The sequence below is a fragment of the Berghia stephanieae genome, chromosome 11, assembly GCF_034508935.2.
Source record: "Berghia stephanieae isolate SIO BIC M18660-M18661 chromosome 11, UCSD_Bste_1.3, whole genome shotgun sequence".
Lineage (NCBI taxonomy): Eukaryota > Metazoa > Mollusca > Gastropoda > Nudibranchia > Aeolidiidae > Berghia > Berghia stephanieae.
Window position 1 is genome coordinate 32,745,436 of NC_088370.1, and position 20,628 is coordinate 32,766,063.

General features: G+C 36.4%; 1 protein-coding gene across 2 annotated transcripts in view; it reads right to left on the minus strand.

Moving 5' to 3' along the window:
* The window catches only part of LOC144956783 (isatin hydrolase-like), a 13,692-nt gene extending 669 nt beyond the window's left edge, over window positions 1–13,023 (minus strand). The window contains exons 1-7 of one of the 2 annotated variants that reach the window (XM_078887496.1): window positions 12,938–13,023; window positions 12,040–12,126; window positions 9,277–9,473; window positions 6,629–6,702; window positions 1,633–1,745; window positions 540–667; window positions 1–24 (exon numbers count right to left, since the gene is read on the minus strand). The exon at window positions 1–24 is cut by the window's left edge and continues 669 nt beyond it. In XM_078887496.1, the coding sequence (XP_078743622.1) occupies window positions 1–24; window positions 540–667; window positions 1,633–1,745; window positions 6,629–6,702; window positions 9,277–9,461 (524 nt within the window). In that variant the 5' untranslated portion in view covers window positions 9,462–9,473; window positions 12,040–12,126; window positions 12,938–13,023. Of the gene's footprint in view, window positions 25–539; window positions 668–1,632; window positions 1,746–6,628; window positions 6,703–9,276; window positions 9,474–12,039; window positions 12,127–12,444; window positions 12,526–12,937 lie in introns of those variants that run through there. The other variant, XM_078887495.1, reaches the window with a different exon arrangement.
* Between the last annotated feature and the right edge of the window lie 7,605 nt (window positions 13,024–20,628).

Here is a 20,628-nt window from a genome sequence, read left to right on the forward strand (position 1 = left end):
CTGACGGTAGGGAAGTGGAATGAGCTGTAGTGATTTGATTGGGGGGGGGGGGGGGGGGGGTCGTAGAAAGATAATTGTAGGAAAGAGGTTAGATAGAGGACGGCTGGGGTATTTATATATGTTGTTGGATGTAAAATAAACATGAAAGAAGTCGTGCGAATGAAGCTTTATCGACCATAAAAAAATAACATCGACGTTGATAAGGAGGTTTAGCGGCACGTATGATGAGAATGATCATGTGATAGATACGTGATTCGTGATGCGTGATAAGCATGCTCTGCTAAATCTCTTATCTTTTTAATCGATAGAATATGTGGAATGGACATTTTTGTTGACATAAAGGACTCAGTCCATGACAAACGTTATCCAAAAAATTCTGTTTTATAAAAAAGACTGTCTATAAATTCAATTTCCATCGTCTTGACCTCCCTACATAAATTCGTACCCAAGAGAAAGGCCAACAACATATATTTCATTGGTGGCCCGCTTTCTCAATTATTTTTTCTTTTATTAACGTTTTACGTCTGTAGATTTTTCACCTGGTATTTGTGAGGTCCTGTGTACCTAAGTAGGCCCTGCTATCCGTGAATTTAGGTGACCAGTTGAAGTTGACGATGACGGCAGATTTTGGAGGAATTTTTCCATGTTTCTTCTCCCAGTCTTTGACCTGTGGAGGGAATATAGAACACAACGTATCTACTGATATTATATTTTTAAAATGAATTAATAGCGCTTTCAACAAACTTAGATCATCTCCTATTCTGAATCGGGTAGTGACATTTCCCCTACTGCTGGAATTCGTTTAAGTAATGTACACTCACCAGTTCAGCCCTCCAGATGATTGTTTAAAACACATAAACTATTATGTATATATGTTATATATTAAACACATAGAGTATTCAAGTCAGAAGTATGATTAAAAATGAGCGGAAGAGCTTCAAATATATATATATTTTTTTTGGTTCATTGTTTTGTTGTTTGGAAGATAGTCAAACCTAATGATGTAAAAAAAACGGATAGATAGACTTTTACTACAGAGCGGCCCAACTTTGCCTTTTAAGTGGGTCGGCTCCTCACGAGTTCCCCATCGCTTTGAGTGACGTTTAATCTCTAGATCGTTTTGACTGAGTCAGGTTTCATGACCCCCAAAGCTGGGATAATTTCACAACTGCGTTTGCTTTCCTATTTCATCTGCTATAGCTTCCTTTTGACTCTCTGGTTGTGTGCCTTGATAGGCAGTAACATAAGAAATAAACGGAGCGTTTATATAGCGCAATACCCACTAAACGTGCTCAATGCGCTTTACAATGGATCCCTGGCCAACAGCAACATTTAAAGTGGACCACATAGCCACACAAGAAATGAGCATAACAAGTTTCCACTTTCGTTCATGTAATCTTCCGTGAAATTGATTATATTTTTCTGAAAAAAAATAGTTATAGTTATAGATATGGTGGGATAGATAAAATTATTTATAGAATATCATAAAAAGGAATATTTGTAAGACAGAGAATCATGTAGATCCAAGAGCAAGATTATTTCTTTTCAACTACTCACTGAACTGAGAAACAGACAGATACACAAAACAATCTCATTGTAGCATCTAACACCTGCTAGGAAACATGAAATTACCTTTTGTAATGAAAGGACGTATTTAGGATCTTTGCTGGTCTCCTTGTAGCAATCAATCATCACTCCATCAGCAATGGTGTTCTCTAGGGGTATCTGCTCCATAGAATAGCCATCTGTAAAACAAGATTTTCGAGTCAGACTTCACTAGACAGATGGTCGTTTATAACACATGTATGTATTCTTCTTCATCAAGTACCAAGTCTGTACCAGACATCGGTGACCATGGTACGCCATTCATCTCTCTGACCAGATAACCTCAGAAAACTAATATTACTCTTCTCTTTCTTTGTTCATTGTCACCCAGCTGTTCAAACTATTCAAATGTTTTTCTTGGTCTACCTTTACTCTTTTTACCGTCTATCTTTCCTGTGAGAGCAAGATGTTCAATACATTTATGTCGTTTTATATGCCCTAAAAATTGCTTTTGTCTTTATCTTGTTGTACGAATTAATAGCCTTTTAGTTTTAATGTATGTATTATCGTCCCATAAATCGTCTCAATTCTAATTTTTATATACCGGTAAATTTGCAACTATAAAATTCCCCGTATGGAATAAATATCTACTTACATATTTACGAAATTTACACTTATTAGATTTAGATACATAGATCGGTAGAAATATATAGAAGATTGATAGATGGAAGACATGAATTGACCAACAAAAAAGAATTAGATAAACATTTAAAACTAAATATTAATAACGAGGAGGAGGCATAATTAATTAATTAATTAATTATAATACCTCGACGTGTTTATTGACAACTCTATTACTTTCTAAAGCCACATAAGTGTTATGATTGAAAACCTACGACAGAGAATTCATTTTATACTGAGAACAGTTCAATCTTAATGTATAACTCGCTTATAAGAAATGCCACGTCATCAGGTATTGTCATGTGGTATGACTGATAAAAATAGAGCTTTTATATAGCACAATATCCACTCAATGTGCTCAAAGCGCTTCACAGTAACACTTAACATGTAGGACGGTACATGACGCCTATTTGGCAAAATTACCATTTTTTTTCGGACAGAGACAAAGCTTTTGACGACCATGTACTCATTTTACACCTGAGTACGGTGAGAGAATGTGAGTAAAGAGCGTTTTCCAATGACTCAACTATGCACCGAGCGAGGCTAGAACCCAGGACCTTCCAATGCGAAAGCGTGATCCATCTCCATTTGTTCTATGTTTCCCAAGCATTTGGGAGATTAAACCTTTCTTCTGTTCTTCTCTAAAGACTGTGTGAATGCTTAATGGGAGTGTACAATGTCTAAATGTAAAAAGGGAGTTCAGATAGAACAGAAAAAAGAGGAAGGAGAGAGAGAGAGAGAGAGAGAGAAAGAGAGAGAGAGAGAGTGAGGGAGGGGGACGGGGGAGGGAGAGAAAGAGAGATAGAGGGGGGGGGGAGGGTTATTAGGGAGAGAAGTAGTCAGAAAGATATTGTTGTTTCTATTATATATTTAGCAGAGACAGAGATGGGAGAAAATAATGGGAAAGAGATAGAGGCACACACATACACACACACACACACACACACACACATATATATATATATATATATATATATATATATATATATATATATATATATATAAATTATAAAAACAAAAACCATGAAATAATAGTGCTCAACTATTTGATAAAAGGAGCTAGAATTTCAAGTGTAATCAAAGATTAAACTAGACTTACCTTTAGGGAAGTTGACGTTTAATATGGATTATTAAAGTCAACTGATTGGGGAAGGTATTCACATGAGATGCTCTGAGCATGCGCACAAGTCAGTATTTAGCCCGCATTTTGATACACATTTCAACTAAGGTATTCACATGATAATCTATTTACACATACTAAATTAATACACCAAGAGAGGGTTACTACTAAATGTTAATAAGAAAAAAGGGGTTAGGCATGTGAATACCTTCCCCAATCAGTTGACTTTAATAATCCATATTAAACGTCAACTTCCCTAAAGGTAAGTCTAGTTTAATCTTTGATTATAATACATCACTGATTGGTGGAAGGCATCACATGAGATTTTAACCAAATGTGAAGCAACATGCTTACACCATAATAATCAACAAAGAAAACATAATTTTCAATAAAACTTATTATTGAAGAACCAAAAACATAATCAGAATCCAAAAAAAATAGTAAAAAAAGCGATTTTATAACATGTCAAGAACATCATGGCTGTTGCAAATAATAATACTATATTACAAATGATGCAACCTATAATAATTACAAGGGTTGCTTACTGCACCTTTCATACTGTATTTTTATCAAACATAATTAACGTTTGTTATCAAGAATAGCTTGAGAAAATACATTGTCATCCCTGGAGGGTTTTTGAACAAATTTCTCATAAAACTTGGCAAATGTACATTCACTAGACCAACCTCCAGTGTCCAATACTTTTCTTAATGGGATATCTCGAATTAAAGCAGCAGAAGTGGCAGCTGCACGTGTACTGTGGGCTGTAAATATAGTCGTATCATTTCCTGAAAGTTTGAGAACTGATTTCACCCATCTAGACAAAGTGCTGCGTGAAATAGGTTTATGTGGTTTCACATAAGAAATCAACAATTGTTTTGTCACATTCAGATAATGTCTAAGGTGTGCCACCACACATAGACGCTCATTCTCAAACCTTTTTAATTCAATTGGTTTAGAATGCTTCTTTGGTAAAGATGTTTTTAATAACGATGAATGGACAATCACACATTTTTCATCATATAATGTTATATCATCAACAGATATTTTATGTAAAGCATCACCTCTCTGAGCTGATAAAAGACATAAAAGCATAACAAGTCTCAGAGTCAATTGTTTCAACGACACATCAATAACATCTGGCCATCCAGATAGATGATCAATAACTAAATCGACATTCCATGTTTCATTGTATTTTGGTAATGCTGGTCTTTTGTTAAAGACTCCTTTAAGCAGTCTTACTATAATTTTATGAGTTCCAAATTATCAGTAAGATGATAAATGAGCAGCAACTGCACTCCTGGCAATATTTATAGTATTATAACTAAAACCTTGTTGAAACAAACCACTCAAAAAATTTGCAAAAACATGGATTGTGACTGGAGGATTATGTTGAACTTTTAGAAAGTCTATCTAGCATGAGCTTCCAATCTCTTTTTCAACATTTAGGGATTGAGTTTGGTTGAAAACCGGCCTTTCACCACCTTTGCAAGGTCGCTCCTCACCTTCCCTCCAACTTTTTCTTCCTCATTGAATTCATCCTCCAAACTCCTCAAAAAACTATCACTCTCATCATTGTTCTCCTCACTCCTAGTCGTTTCTCGATTACTACACAACAAATCCTCTTCTTCTTCCAAGTTTGATTCGACTTCGCCACCGTTATCAACGTCATCACTATCACTGTCATCACTCCAGTATTTGTTGTCGTGACCCAGTTTTATTCTTTTATCCTCCGTCTTCTTCTCTCCATCCACATTCTTACGCTTCATCACAAGCTCCGTAAGCGAGTCAAACCGTGCTTTCCACTGTTCAACTCGCTCAGCATTGCCGCTACGTCACACGGCGAGCTGTCGTCACTGTCACTTGGTTGCGTCACTACGTCGTTTCTGGCGAATGGGTCACTGGTGACCTTATCTTTCTCCATTTTTCAAATGATAATTATTTCTGGACAAAAATGAGATAATAACATACATCATGAATCTTATCCTGCACCAAGTTTGATAATAAAACGATAATATAATGTTTTATATATTTTATTGGGTGAAAACAGAAAGAAACCTTGACATTCATTTTTCATGTTGACCCAGTTTAGTTTTGTTTTTTCCACCCCACTTTTATGGTCCATAGTGGACCTAATTCAGACGGAAACACAGCCACTTTCAATGCAAACCATAACATGGTAATTCTTTTTTTTGTGCCAAGCTAAGGACACATCACCATTCATGTGCCAAACTAAGGACACTCGTGCTATAAACAAGTTGCACTGTTAAAATCCAACCAAGGGACGAGTGCAACAGCACAATGGTGACAATGAATTAAAATAAATCAAAACAATGCGTGTCGATGACACCAGTGTGATTAGTTCTGCCAGTCTAATAAATGAGAGAAAAAACAGGATAACCAATGTTACCATTACAAAGAAGAGCTTATTAAATATTTAATCATCTGTTATTATCCATATGTCACACCTCCTTACCTTTATAACAGAATAGAAACTTTCGAATAGAAATAAACAACGGCCAGTTGACTTGAAAACGATGTTCAGAACTGACTTGTGCGCATGCTCAGAGCATCTCATGTGATGCCTTCCACCAATCAGTGATGTATTATAATTATGATTATTTAACTTCGACAACATTGTATCAAGCGTTAGCACTTCCTGATGAGAGCTAACGCTTGAAACAATGTCGTAGCAGTTAAATAATCATAATTTAACTTGAAATGTTTTATATTTACATATACAGAGAGAGAGAAAGAGAGAGAGAGAGAGAGAGAGAGAGAGAGAGAGAGAGAGAGGATACATAGAGAGAGGAGGAAGAGTTGAAATATAGTAAGAGAAAGAAGAAGGGTGTTGGGATGGAAAAATAAAGAAAGGAATGGAAAGAGACAGATATAGAAGAGGGAGAGAGAGAGAGAGATAGAGAGAGAGAGAGAGAGAGAGAGAGAGGCATGTGGGAGGGGGAGAGGAGGGAGATTGGACAAAAGACAAGTATTTAGTTTGGTAGGAAAAAGAAATAGGCATAAAGAAAATAAGGGAGATAGGTTAGGTTATTAGATTTATTGATATCTGGATAGGTAAATAGGGCGACAGATAGAAAGAGATAAGGAATGATAAGATAGAGCGATAGACAGATAGCGAGAAAGATAGAGAAAAATAAAGATAGAAAGAAAGAAAAAATAAGGGAGAGACAGACAGAGAGAAAGAGAGAGAGAGAGAGAGAGAGAGAGAGAGAGAGAGAGAGAGATTTTAAAAAGAAAAGAAAATGAAAACGGCATCCTCACTCCTTGTAAAATGGTTTGGGGAATCTATATGGGTTCCTCCGTGCTCACCAACGGAATATTCGTTGTACTGAATGCTGGAAGAGTTAAAAATAGAATATGAATATGAAAACATTTGTGACTAAACAGTATTGAGTCAATTAGAAGTGCTAAAGTAGTATTTTGAAATGAAAATAAAAAGGAAAAGACAGGAACAATGAGCATAGCGACGACTATAAAGAGACTCAAATGGAGATGGCTAAGACATGCTGTCAGAATGGAGACAACTGCTTTGTTAAGAACTGGACGTCTGATAGCAAAAGGCAGAGATGCAGGGCCAAAGTAACCTGGAGACGATCCAAGGATACAGAGCTGAAAGAGTCTGGCCTGATCTGGAATAAAATCGATGTTGATGCAGCCGACAGAGAGAACTGAAGTCTTTAGTAGATGGCTTATGCGAAGTGAAGTTATAATATGGTCCCTGGAGCTCAAGTGTATTTCAGATTCTTGGCGTCTCGCGTAAAATTGATCGTAACAACATCTTGACACAAAATAATTATACATGCACTGAACATGCTGCTTGCTACTCTCATGCCTTTGTCCTCGTCCTTTCGTGATTCAATATGTGTTTGTTACGAACGATTATTTTTTTTAGGGATATAAGCATTAAATTGATAGGAAAAACGTTAAAAAGGCATCCATGTCAATTAGCTTGATAGGCATGGCAACAAGAGGTCACAATGGAACCATCAATGGGCATGAGATTAGCGGAAGAGTAGCGTCCCTTGATTGGACCTCACCGGCGGAGAAGTTATTAGAGAGAGAACGTCAATATGGTTTTGCGCATGCGTCTCTCGTCCTCGCTGCCGGTGAAAGCGGCATGAGACACTTCACCGAAAGAGAGGACGAGAGAGACGCATACGCAAAACCATGTTGACGTTCTCTCTGTAAGGTGACGTCCAATCAAGGGACGCTACTCTTCCGCTAATCTCATTCCCTATATTACATTTCCATGTGCTCGAGGTCATTGGTCACATTGCAAAGTGTGCTCAAAATAACCTATCTACATCATAGTGAAAAGTGTTCACAGTTTGAGAAATATCCAACGTTACAATTTGTCATTTTGCTCAGCATGACTCATGGGTATGTTTACAACTTTCACAAACAAAGCAGCGTGTTTAGATATGTTGAGACATGTCCAATCGTTGTACAGCAGCAAATCATGTGATCGATGACTAGGTCGGATGAGAACATGAATACAGATCGCTCGCTCACATTGTCCGATCTATCAAGTAATCTCTGTGGTGTAATGGTTGGACGCCTGACCTGTATTTGGAAGGTCTGAGGTTCGATCCCCAGTTGAAGTGGTCTGAATTTTTGGGTCAATCTTTTCTTGTATTTTCTTTCTGTTTTGTCCGAAACTGTTCAATACTAACCTATTCAGATTTTAAAGTTTAGGAAACAAAAATCACTGACATGATTTTGGACATTTGTTTCAGTTTGAATTTTATAAGTTGAGCTTGAAATTCAATATTTGTTAACTGTGTCGCAAGCTAATGAGTGAATTCATTATCTATCAAATTCCGTCCCTTGATTTGTGGACCAAGAATAATTGGATACAATAGTCTGATGTCACGCCGCCTGGCAACGGCGGCCATCTTGGTTCTAAACAAAGAAAATCATTACTTTTTATTCTTCAAGCTGGCTATAACTTTTCATATGTCTTGTGATCAGAATGTGTAAAAGTCAAAACATGATCAAATTTATGGTTTTTTTTTTCACTCTGGATACGCTTTTATGCTCGCCGGAGAAATATTTCATAGGGTGTCCGCCATTGTTCCGATAGTTTAGAGCCAGTGTTACTAAGTTACCATGCGTCATTAGGAAGGAAGTGACGTTACGACTATTGAATCCTATTCCAAATACTAATCCACACTGGACAGGTATTCTTGTGTTGTGGCTTGTTGTTGTTTTATGAATTATGTTTATTGTGAGTTTTGTTAACACGTACAACCAACCGAGCCCCAAGAAATAATGTTTACATGTGTGCTGTCATCTTAATAGTATTCACTCTGTAGGACACAAACAAGAGACATAATCTGTGATAACCGCATTCACCAAAAAATGGAAATATTTTTATATACATCATGATCCAGAGCGAGACATATGAAAAGTAAAAAGTTGCCGTACAAAAATTACATAATGAAAGTAATAATAATAATAATAATAACAATAATAATAATAATAATAATAATAATAATAATAATAATAATAATAATAATAATAATAATAATAATATAATAATAATAATAATAATAATGATATAATAATAATTATAACAAAAATAATAATTATGGAATTAATAATGATAATAAAATAATAATAATAATAATAATAATAATAATAATAATAATAATAATAATAATAATAATAATAATAATAATAATAATAATAATAATAACAATAACAATGATAAAAATGATGATAATAATAATAATAATAATAATAATAATAATAATAATAATAATAATAATAATAATAATAATAATAATAATTTTGATAATAATAATAAAAATAATAATAATAATAATAAAAATAATAATAATAATAATAATAATAATAATAATAATAATAATAATAATAATATCTAGTTTTAGTGACTGCATACTTACAAAACTCCCGGAACATAATCTCCTTCAAAAATCAGATCTTTCTTATATTTAGGCATATCAGCGCTTGACATGAAGGTGGTATCATAATGGTCATGTGACAGATCCACCATCTTTGACAGGGTTGTATGCACGGTTGCCATGACGACCAAAATTGACCAGCATGCACTCAGCGAGAACGCCGCCATTTTGTCTGCAATCTGAGGTATATTTTATTATGAGAGAATAGGATTCAATAGTCCGATGTCACGTCCGCCCAGCAACGAGCAGCTTGGTTCTAAACAAAGAAAATCGGTCTTTTTTATTCTTCACACTGGCTAGAACTTTTTCACTTGTCATGTGATGAGAATTTTTAAAAGTCAAAACGTGATCAGATTTATAATGTTTTTTTCCTCTGGATACACTTTTATGCTCGTCGAAGAAGTATTTCATAAGGGCGTCCGCCATTGTTCCAATAGTTTAGAACCAGTTATCAAGTTAGTTTGCGTTATAACGAGGGAAGTGACGTCACGACTGGTGAAGCCCATGGTCATGAGGCTGTTCGTTTTTTTTCTTTCGAATATTTGAAACAAACATTCGAAAATATCTAACTATTTTGAAAGATTGGTAACCTTTGATTAACATCAGATTTTTTACTGGCTTGAGAAGTGAAAATAAGTTTTAAAAAGTTTAGATTATGGCAGCAAATGTTCCAGCAATAACTCCAGCTTTAACTCACTCAATCTTAGAGATTTTTGCTAATTTTCAAAATTCTAAGAAAATGTTTTAAAAATGAGCATGTACATAGACAGTTTTATTAAACTACCATTAACACCTAAAATCTAAAAACATGAGCTTTGATATAATTTGTCCCCTATTCCATAATAATTTGTCTCGTAAAGTAAACGTAAAATGGGTAAACTACGGATATAGTCGTTGTTAGGGTTGAGTGAGTTAAAGGTGCCAAAAAGATGTAGACAAAGTTAATAATTTTTCAACAGTTTTTTGACCCTTAGAGAAACTATTACATCCCTTTCTTCTTTAAACGTCTTTGTGATCGAGTGGTATGGCATTTGCCTTAAGACAGAAAGAATCTGGATTCAAGTCCATTTCTGAGAACGTTGAGTTTTGGAAAGGCATCTTTATACGTATTCTCTCACCGTACTCAGGTATAAATTGAGTGCCTGGCAGTTAATAGCGTTACCTCTTACTATTACCTTACAGGCGTTGGATAATTTTCCTTTAAAATGAAATGTCACTTTATATATAACGTTTTACACCCGGGACTGCATATAAAATGTTCCAAAGATGTTTAACCGGATGTACGTAGTATAGGGTAATGAAGAGGTGCAAGAACAAAAGTGAGCCTAATAGGAAACAACAATAATGTGAAGTCAAATACTGGTTCCAAACTACTTGGAAGTGTGAAACCAGTCCTCCGGTTTCAGAGTGAAAACATCTTAATTTGTAACCGAAATAATAAAAATGTATTCCTTTTATTCACTTCCAAGGGGGAAATATGTCTTCAGGGACTATTCCAAGACTACGGATCAACCACAGTTACGGCTCAATCGTAGCCTTCGTTAACTCATTGCCTAATTCTTCTCTTCTTCGAGTACAAAGTCTGTGCCAGACATCGGTGATCATGGTACGCCATTCATCTCTCTGATCAGAAAAAAAAACCCTCAGAAAACTAATATTACTCTTCTCTTTCTTTGACACCCAGCTGTTCAAACTATTCAAATATTTTTTTCTTGGTCTACCTTTACTCATTTTACCTTCTATCTTTCATGTGAGAGCAAGATGTTCAATACATTTATGTCGATTTAGGTGTCCTAACAATTGCATTTGTCTTTTTCATATTGTACGAATTAATAACCTTTTAGTTTCAGCTTGCTCTAATACTTCTTCATTAGTTTTCTTCTCTGTCCATGAGATTCTTAACATCCTTCTAAGAAACCACATTTTTTTCTGTGAAAATCTGCCATCTAAATTTTTTATGAATGTAAGATATTTAAATGTCTGAACTTGTTTTATAGTTTCTCCATTGCTTATTAAGTTACATGTTGGATTTCTTTCTCTCCTTGATACAACCATGCATTCTGTCTTTTTACATTTAAGTATAACCCCATAAGTTCACTCTCTGTAACCATTTTATTAAGAAGTAATTGTAAATTTTCTTTTGAGTCGGAAACTAGTGCTGTTTCATCTGCAAATCTTATATTGTCGATATTCTCACCATTCATTGCCTAATACTGCTCGTAAAATTACTTTACAATACACAGTGCCCTTCACTAAAAGAAGGTGAACAGTGAGCATTACTTTAGTAAATCCAATGGAATTATTAATTGTTTCCTTGAGTACTACTAAAGGCAACTGGTATGACTCAAATGTTGTAGTTCGAACCTTTTCACGTTACCAGTTCAGTGCTAGTCCATGAAGACGCGTATTAAAAAAATTTGACAGAAAACTCCTTTCTCAAATATCGATCAATTTAAATGACCTTCACCTTAGCAAATAGTCTCAGATCTTGGACTTCGTGGAAGACCTCGCGAGGTCCCAGGTTTGAGAGTTTTGCCAATTTGAGGTTCATTTGAATCAGTCGATATCTGTAGCTCAAGTTTCTGACCAACTTTTAAATACGTGTCTCTCCAGAGGGCTGCAGCTAACTTGTTAAAAGTCCATTTTTGGATTCTGTTTCATCACAACATAACACTACATTCAGGCTTCTTGCCACATTTCACTTTATAATCATCAGAATAGATAGTCTAGAAACATAAAACTCACCTTTGACTCTTGGTGATGGACGTTCCAGACCTTGAAGATACCAATCACAAAAAATGTCCTGTCCTTTCCGTACAGATAAACAAAAATCTGAAAAGGTGTGTATAAAAAAGTGTCAGACAACCAAGAAAGAAAAAATAAATACATGAAAGAAGTTGTCCCAAAAGTCAGGCTGACTTTCTCTTGAAAAATATCAAAGTAAACCAAACCGAATGTAGAAAATGGGTTCCGTCGGAAGTCTGAAAGGTGTTCATGAACACGTGTCAAAAATCAGGGGGAAAAAAAGAAGATAAAAAAATAATCATTCCAAAAACTCCGTCTACCTCGACTTGGGATCAAACCTCAGACCTCTTGATTATCAAAAAAAATAAAATAAAAAAATCAATCAATTCTAAAAAATCAGAATACCTTGGGGAAGTCCAACATGTAATCAGGTGGTCTGAGGTTCAATCCCCAGTCAAAGCAGGCGAAGTTTTAGGAATGTCTATTCTTTTTCTTAGTTTTTTTTTTTTAATGTCTGCTTGTCTAGAACGTTTTCATGCACATATTTCCAGATTACTGACTTAAATCGTGGCCTTAGTAAAGTTATGGCCTGATACTGACCAAAAAATGACGTCAAAATGCCAGTCTTTTGCCACAAAAGAAAATAAATCGTGAGTTGTATTCAATAGTTCAACCAATAAAATATGACTTGTTTCCATGAGCTCTACTAACGACAACTCACTAGGCGTAGCAAAAAAAAAAACAACAAATAATGACGTCAAACTGCCAGTCCTTTTGGATTTAAGTATCAGGCTATAACATAACGATAGCTACGTTTAAACCATCAAACACCCGCTGCTTTGTCACATTTGGAACGTTCAAGAGATAAACAAGGACAGCATAAGTTGTGTTGCTATACTTAATGAATATCGTCGTCTAATTCTAGGACTGTGATATCCGTGGGACAAACCCTCGCTGCATGCAACGACCACACTGTGAAGTGTCAATGATAATAATATAGCCTCCGTCTCTTTTATGTTCACAACGAATGTGAGCCGCCCGGTCAAAACGGTATGACGTTGGAATGAATCTGACCTCTAAAAGTGATCTTAGAATATATATGATAAGAGGTTTGAAATTGCGTTATGTTTTCTGTTTGCATGTTTGTTTGTTTTTTTGTTTTGTTTTTGTTTTTGTTTTTTTTTTTTTTTTTTTTTTTTTGTTTTTTTGTTTTTTTTTTTTTGTTTTTTTTTGGGGGGGGGGGGGGGGTGTTGTTTGTCTTTTTTGCAATTTAAAATATTGCATTTATTACCCTCTACCACAATGACAATAGATACAACTTAACAGCAAGATATATAATAGTGGCTATAAATTCAATCCCCATAACCTCGTTCGTCCTGGCATTAACTATTATAAAACTGCTACACACAAATGTCACATCGACAATAGATAGAATGAAGATGACGTCACTCAAGTATTTGTTATCGTTCTTTGCCATCCACGTTTATGAGTAGTTCTCACTAAACTTATTAACCAGACAATAAACGTTCAAGGATACACATCATTTTGGATGTTGGCTCGTTATATTTCCGGATGGCAATGTTGTGAGCTTCTCTGCAAGGTTTCCTCTTATAGATATTATGCGCTTGGCCAAGGAGTTCACAACATTGCCATCCGGAAGAATAACGGACCAAGACACAAACTCTGTGTAACCATGAACTTTTATACTCTGGTTGATACAGTTTAGTGAGAACAACTCACAAACGCGGATGGCAAAAACAATAACAAAGGCCTGAGTGACGTCATCTGCATACTATCTATAGATTGTATACGCTTGACTAAGAAGCTCATAACATTGCCATCCGGAAGTATAACGGACCAACACACAAAACTTTGCGTATCCATGAACGTTTATAGTCTGGTTAATACAGTTCAGTGAGCATTACTCATAAACGTGGATGGCAAAAAAACAATAACAAATACCTGAGTGACGTCATCTTCGAACTATCTCTAGGTACAGGTAGATAACCACGCCTCTCGGACAATCGTCATAATGTAAACAATGGCAGTGATTGGTAGACAGAGCAAACTACACAGGTTTTACTATCGATGTTATATGTTTAAGTAAAATATCCACTGTTCAACCCCTTGATCAGTAGAACTAACACAGAAAACGATGTGTAAATTTAAACGTTTATCATCTGATCGAGAAAATCGTGTGATAACTAGTCACCCATTTGGCGGTATAAAGACAATAACAATAATCAGGTCGATTTCATTCACGTTACTGTTTATAAACAAGCAACTATGTTTGTCCGAGCACGTGTGAGGGTGTGTCACAAATTCCATGTTTTGATTGGTCAAAAAGCTACTGGTTAATTCGGTTAGATGCCCTTCAATGGCAACCAGACCTGGGTTTTCTGGCCTTTGTAAATTATATTAATTTAATTTATTCTTCTCTCTTCTTTCCTTCAATGCTTCCTAATACTCTTCAACAGGCGTAACGTCACTTCCCTCGTTATGACGCATGGTAACTTAGTAACTGGCTCTAAACTATCGGAACAATGGCGGACGCCCTTATGAAATATTTCTCCGACGAGCATAAAAGCGTATCCAGAGGGGGGGGGGGGGGAACCCATTATAAATCTGATCATGTTTTGACTTTTACACACTCTGATCACAAGACATATGAAAAGTTCTAGCCAGCATGAAGAATAAAAAGTATCGATTTTCTTTGTTTAGAACCACGATGGCCGCCGTTGCTGGGCGACGTGACATCAGACTATTGAATCCAATTTGTTGCTCTCCAACGATTGGATATTTCTTAACAAATTAAATATTAACACACTGCTTTGTTTATGAAAGTTGTAAACATACCCATGTGTCAAGATGAACAAAATCACCAATCGGGATGTTAGATATTTTAAAAGCTGTGAAAACGTTTCACTATAGATAGTATGCGCTTGGCTAAGAAGCTCATAACATTGCCATCCGGAAGTATAACGGACCAACACACAAAACTGTGTGTCTCCATGAACGTTTATAGTCGGGTTAATACAGTTCAGTGAGCATTACTCATAAACGCGGATGGCAAAAAACAATAACAAAGACCTGAGTGACGTCATCTTCGAACTATCTATATGGATCACTTTGAGCACAGTTTGTAATGTGACCAATGACCTCGAGCACATGGAAAAAGTCATGTCCATCAACCCCATTTATTTTTCATTAAAAATCCAGTTTGTTATGCTTTCTGTGTTGAATTCATGCCTACGTATTTCCGTTTTGAGGTGGTGGGTCACCAATATTGCCGTTTTTAGACGGATAAACCTACTATTCTCCTCCTTTGTTTCCCAGACTTCAGTAAAAAATCCTAACAAAGGCGAGTGTCGATTTATACATTATGCATGCAAATGTACACTGTGATTGGTTTAACCTTGCCTTACCGTAGTTCCGTCTCCCGACAGAGGTGGAATGTCATGGAACGCCATTCTTCACGCTCAAGGCCATTCATTACCAAACATTATCTTGTTGTCAGTTATAGGATTCAATAGACTAATGTCACGTCCGCCCAGCAATGAGCAGCTTGGTTCTAAACAAAGAAAATTGTTACTTTTTATTCTTCATACTGGCTAGAATGTTTTCACATATCATGTGATCAGAATGTTTAAAAGTCAAAGCATGATTAAATATAGTATAATGTTTTTCTTCTCTAGATACACTTTTATGCTCCTCGGAGAAGTATTTCATAGGGCGTCCGCCATTGTTCCGATAGTTTAAAACCAGTTACTAAGTTACTAAGCGCCATTAGGTTGTTGTTTGACACAACTGGTCACAACAACAACCTAAACTTGAAGACCAGAATGAAAGTAGTAGAAACATATGTCATCAGTACACTTTTATACGGTAGTGAAACGTAGACGCTTGACTAAGAATGTACGAGGAGGTTAGAGGCATTTGAGATGTGGGTGTATAGAAGAATGTTGCGGGTATCATGGACAGACAGGTGTACGAACGAGGAAGTGTTGGAGAAGGTGAGAAAGGGAAGAATACTGATCGATAACATCAGAAAGAGGAAGTTACGCTATCTGTAACATGTGTGGAGAAGAGACGGAATAGAAAAGTTGGTAACATCTGGGATGATCGAAGGAAAGAAAGCTAGAGGAAGACAAAGAATGACTTATCTAAATAACTTAAGAATGGCCAAATGCGACTTAAAAAGCAACAAAGATTTCATGCGCACCGCAGAGGATCGTGATTCGTGGAGACAGCTGACCGGCAATGTGCTCAAGAGCACAGGATGATGATGATGATGCGTCATTATGAGGGAAGTGACGTCACGGTTGTTGAACCCGATTGTCTCCACATTTCCTATCCAGGACTTTCTTCAATTGCCCGTGTCTTTCTGACTATGATTGGTCATGGTTATGTTAATTCCCCGTCCACCAATTTGTGTCAGATCCTGTAATCAACTGAAGGTTAAAAAAGCAGTTGACGAAATGTCATCTGTAAGTGAATTGATGCTACGCGTTTAAATAAGAGTAAAATGGTCACAACATCCGCCTGCCGGATATATCGTAACACGCACCAACAAACAAATATGTTACCATATATTACAGTTTATTGATACTATGCAGTTTGCCAAAAAGCTCACAACATTTCGCCAGCCGGAAATAACGTTCCAACACACAAAATTATGTGCAACCTTAAAAGTTTACAGTCTGATTGGTACAATTTAGTGAGAATTACTCATACAAATACGAGTAGTTGGTTAAGGGCATAAACAAAGAATTGAGTGACGTCAATGTTGTTCTATCTATAGTCTGATTGATTTAGATAGTATGCGTTTGGCTAAGAAGCTCACAACATTGCCATCCGGAAGTATGACTGACCAAAACACAAAACTATGTGTAACCGTGAACGTTTATAGTCTGGTTAATACAGTTTAGTGAGAATTACTCATAAACGCGGATGGCAAAAATAATAACAACATGAGTGACGTCAACTTCATTATATCTATAGCTAGTTCGAAGATGACGTCACTCAGGTCTTTGTTATTGTTTTTTGCCATCCGCGTTTATGAGTAATGCTCACTGAACTGTATTAACCCGACTATAAACGTTCATGGTTACACACAGTTTTGTGTGTTGGTCCGTTATACTTCCGGATGGCAATGTGATGAGCTTCAAAGCCAAGTGCATACTATCTATAATTTGGTGAGAACTTATTAAGATTGCTGTCACGTAACATGTAGAACGAGACATGACGCGTGTTAGGCGATATTACAATTTTTTTTTTCGACAGAGACAACTCTGTAAACGACCAGGTACTCCTTTTACACCCGAATACGGTGAGAGAATGCGAGTGAAGAGTATTTTCCAAGGACTCAACTATGCGTCCAGCGAGGCTCGAACAGAAGACCTTCCGATCCAAAAACGAGTGTCATACCACAAGACCACATAGCAATAACAATATTGAGTCCTTCATCTGTTATCTTGGGAAATGCCCAAAAGACATGGGACATTATACTCTTCAATAGTCGTAACGACACTTCCTTCCTAATGACGCATGGTAGCTTAGTGACACTGGCTCTAAACTATCCCAACAATGGCGGACGCCCGTATGAAATATTTCCCCGGCGAGCATAAAAGCGTATCCAGAGGGAAAAAAACCCATAAATTTGATCATGTTTTGACTTTTACACATTCTGATCACAAGGCATATGAAAAGTTCTAGCCAGCATGAAGAATAAAAAGTAATGATTTTCTTTGTTTAGAACCAAGATGGCCGCCGTTGCCGGGCGGCGTGACATCAGACTATTGAATCCAATTAGTTCCGACTCTTCAGCGTCTATTTGATATAGAGCATTGCCCACTAAACGTGCCCAAAGCCCGTTAATAGTAATAATAATATTTACTGTATTCATCCAAAAAAATGGAAATTCGTTTACGTTTATAAAGTTAAGAATTTATGGCAACAATGTATATATGTATATATTGCATGCATAAAAATGTATAAATATAAATTTCAGAATTTATGGCGACAATGTATATATAAATATATTACAAAGTGAAATATGTTGTCCCTATGTTTGAATTTATAAGTAAGTGCATAAAAATGTATAAATATAGAATTAAGAACCAATAGCGACACTTTATATATTAATTTTACAAATTGAGATATTATTCGTCTCTTTCATATATTTTTTGTTATGTATTCTGTGCATATTTGAGTGTGTTCCTCTTAGTTGGATCTGTATCTGTATCTGTATGGTTGGCGCTGAAGAAACCAATGGTCTGGTTGTATTTCAGCGGCGTCCTCATTGGCCGCGGGCGCATGTCAGTTGGGCTTTGAAATCGTTTAGGTGTGGTGCCATGATGACCAGTTCATCCAGCCCATTCCACTCCGAGATAGTTTTAATGAAGAAAGAATTTCTGTAGTTTTGTGTTCTTGTCTGTGGGATTTTGAAGCAGTTCGAATTGTTTGTGGCGTATCTCTCAATGGGGTTTTCGGTTATGTGGTTGGCAAAAGTGAGTGCTCGGATTTTTCTTTTGTTTAGTCGTGGTGCTGGTGTCTGAATGAGACTTAAAGGTGATCTCAAACTAAGTACATTCATGATATTATGCTCTTGGAATCTACATCTGATCCCAAATTGAACCAATTCCTCTTTGTCTTACTTTTTATATGGTGCTTTTATTGTACTCGTAATTCTAGAGCTTTTATACTATCCCATTTTCTTCCTTTTTTACTGGCGATGATATGACCTAAATGTGACGCGCAAGCGCCGTAAAACTCTTTAAAACAAAAAAATAAACAATGTGTAACAATATATTGTTCCTTATATTTTAAGGGCATTTAAGGGGCACATTGTCCGTTTTAAAATCCTATTTCTGATAGGATATGATATGATATAAATGATATAAATAAACAAAACAACCTCTTCGGAATAAATTATGTAAATCTTTTTTATTTCGAATTAAATTTTATGAGTAGCCTTCATAGCCATTAGGCCCATGGAGCCGGAGTTTATCCCCGTTTCTAAAGCGTGAAAGGGACAATAGCAATTAATTGCTTGCAACTCTTTGGATAGGACTCTAGTCTATCGCAAAGTACTTTCCGCCAGATTTATCAGACCAAGCTACCCATTTACTACTGGGTGGACCGGGGAGAGGGGTGGGAGGGTGCTGAAAAAAATCTCGACTGCACTCGGGATCGATCTTAATCCATTTGTGTTTGAAGCGAGTGCTCTACCAACTGAGCTATCGGGACCCCTATTAAATTTTATGAGCACTGTTTAAAAGCGAATTATTTCAAGTATCAGGTTTAGTTCCGTTCGGATACTGTGGGTAACAAATAACTTAGTTTTTTGGCATGTAATTACAGTGGTGGGTATGCGGACTGATCGCAGCCATTGTCAACTTATAGCCTGACACTGACCAAAAAATGACGTCAAAATGCCAGTCTTTGGCCACAAAAGAAAAGAAATCGTGAGTTGTATTCAATAGTTCAACCAATGGGACCACTTTTTTTTCCATGAGCACTACTAACGACAACTCACCAGGCCAAATAATGACGTCAAAAATGCCAGTCTTTTTGCGTTTCAGTGTCAGGCTATAACTTAACGATGGCTACGGACCGTTTGGATTCTGTGGGTAACAAATAACTTGGTGGTTTGTTATGTAATTACACGATGGTTATGCTGATTGATTCATGATATGGCATTTGCGTTTAGTTGGGGGGAATTAGGGAGATGATACCCATGAATTCTATAATGGTATGCCAATTAGGCTTGAAAGCACGAAAATTACATATGTTTTAGAACATGAAAAGTCCTATAACGTATGCTATAGATCCACTCTGAGATATCAGTATTAGTTTAGATTCATGCATTTTAAGATTGGAAAAATTTGAAATGGCTATGTGGTCTTGTGGTATGGCCCTGGCTTTCGGATCGGAAGGTTCTGGATTCGAACCTCGCTCTGCGCATAGTTGAGTCCTTGGAAAAGGCTATTTACTCACATTCTCTCACCGGACAATGTGTAAAATGCGTACCTAGCCGTTAGCCTCTGTCAGAAAAAACATTTTTAATATCGCCTAACAGGCGTCATGTCCTTTCCTACATGGTACGTGTTGCTGTTGTCCAGGACCCCTTGTAAAGCGCTTTGAGCACGTTTAGTGGATATTGCTCTATATAAAAATCTCAATCAGAACGCTCAATTGGATTCAATAGTCTGATGTCACGTCGCCCAGCAACGGCGGCTATCGTGGTTCTAAACAAAGGAAACCTGTACTTTACATTCTTCATGCTGGCTAGAACTTTTCATATGTCTTCTGATCAGAATGTGTAAAAGTCAAAACATGATCAGATTTATAATGTGGTTTTTTTCCTCTGGATACGCTTTTATGCTCGTCGGAAAAATATTTCATAAGGGCGTCCGCCATTGTTCCGATAGTTTAGAGCCAATTACTAAGTTACCATGCGTCATTACGAGGGAAGTGACGTTACGACTATTGAAGTGTATTAGAAATGGACGACAAAGATTTCGTTCATTCCTATTATGTAAACATTACAACAAGGTGACCCAATCTCGATTATCAATGGGGAAGAAA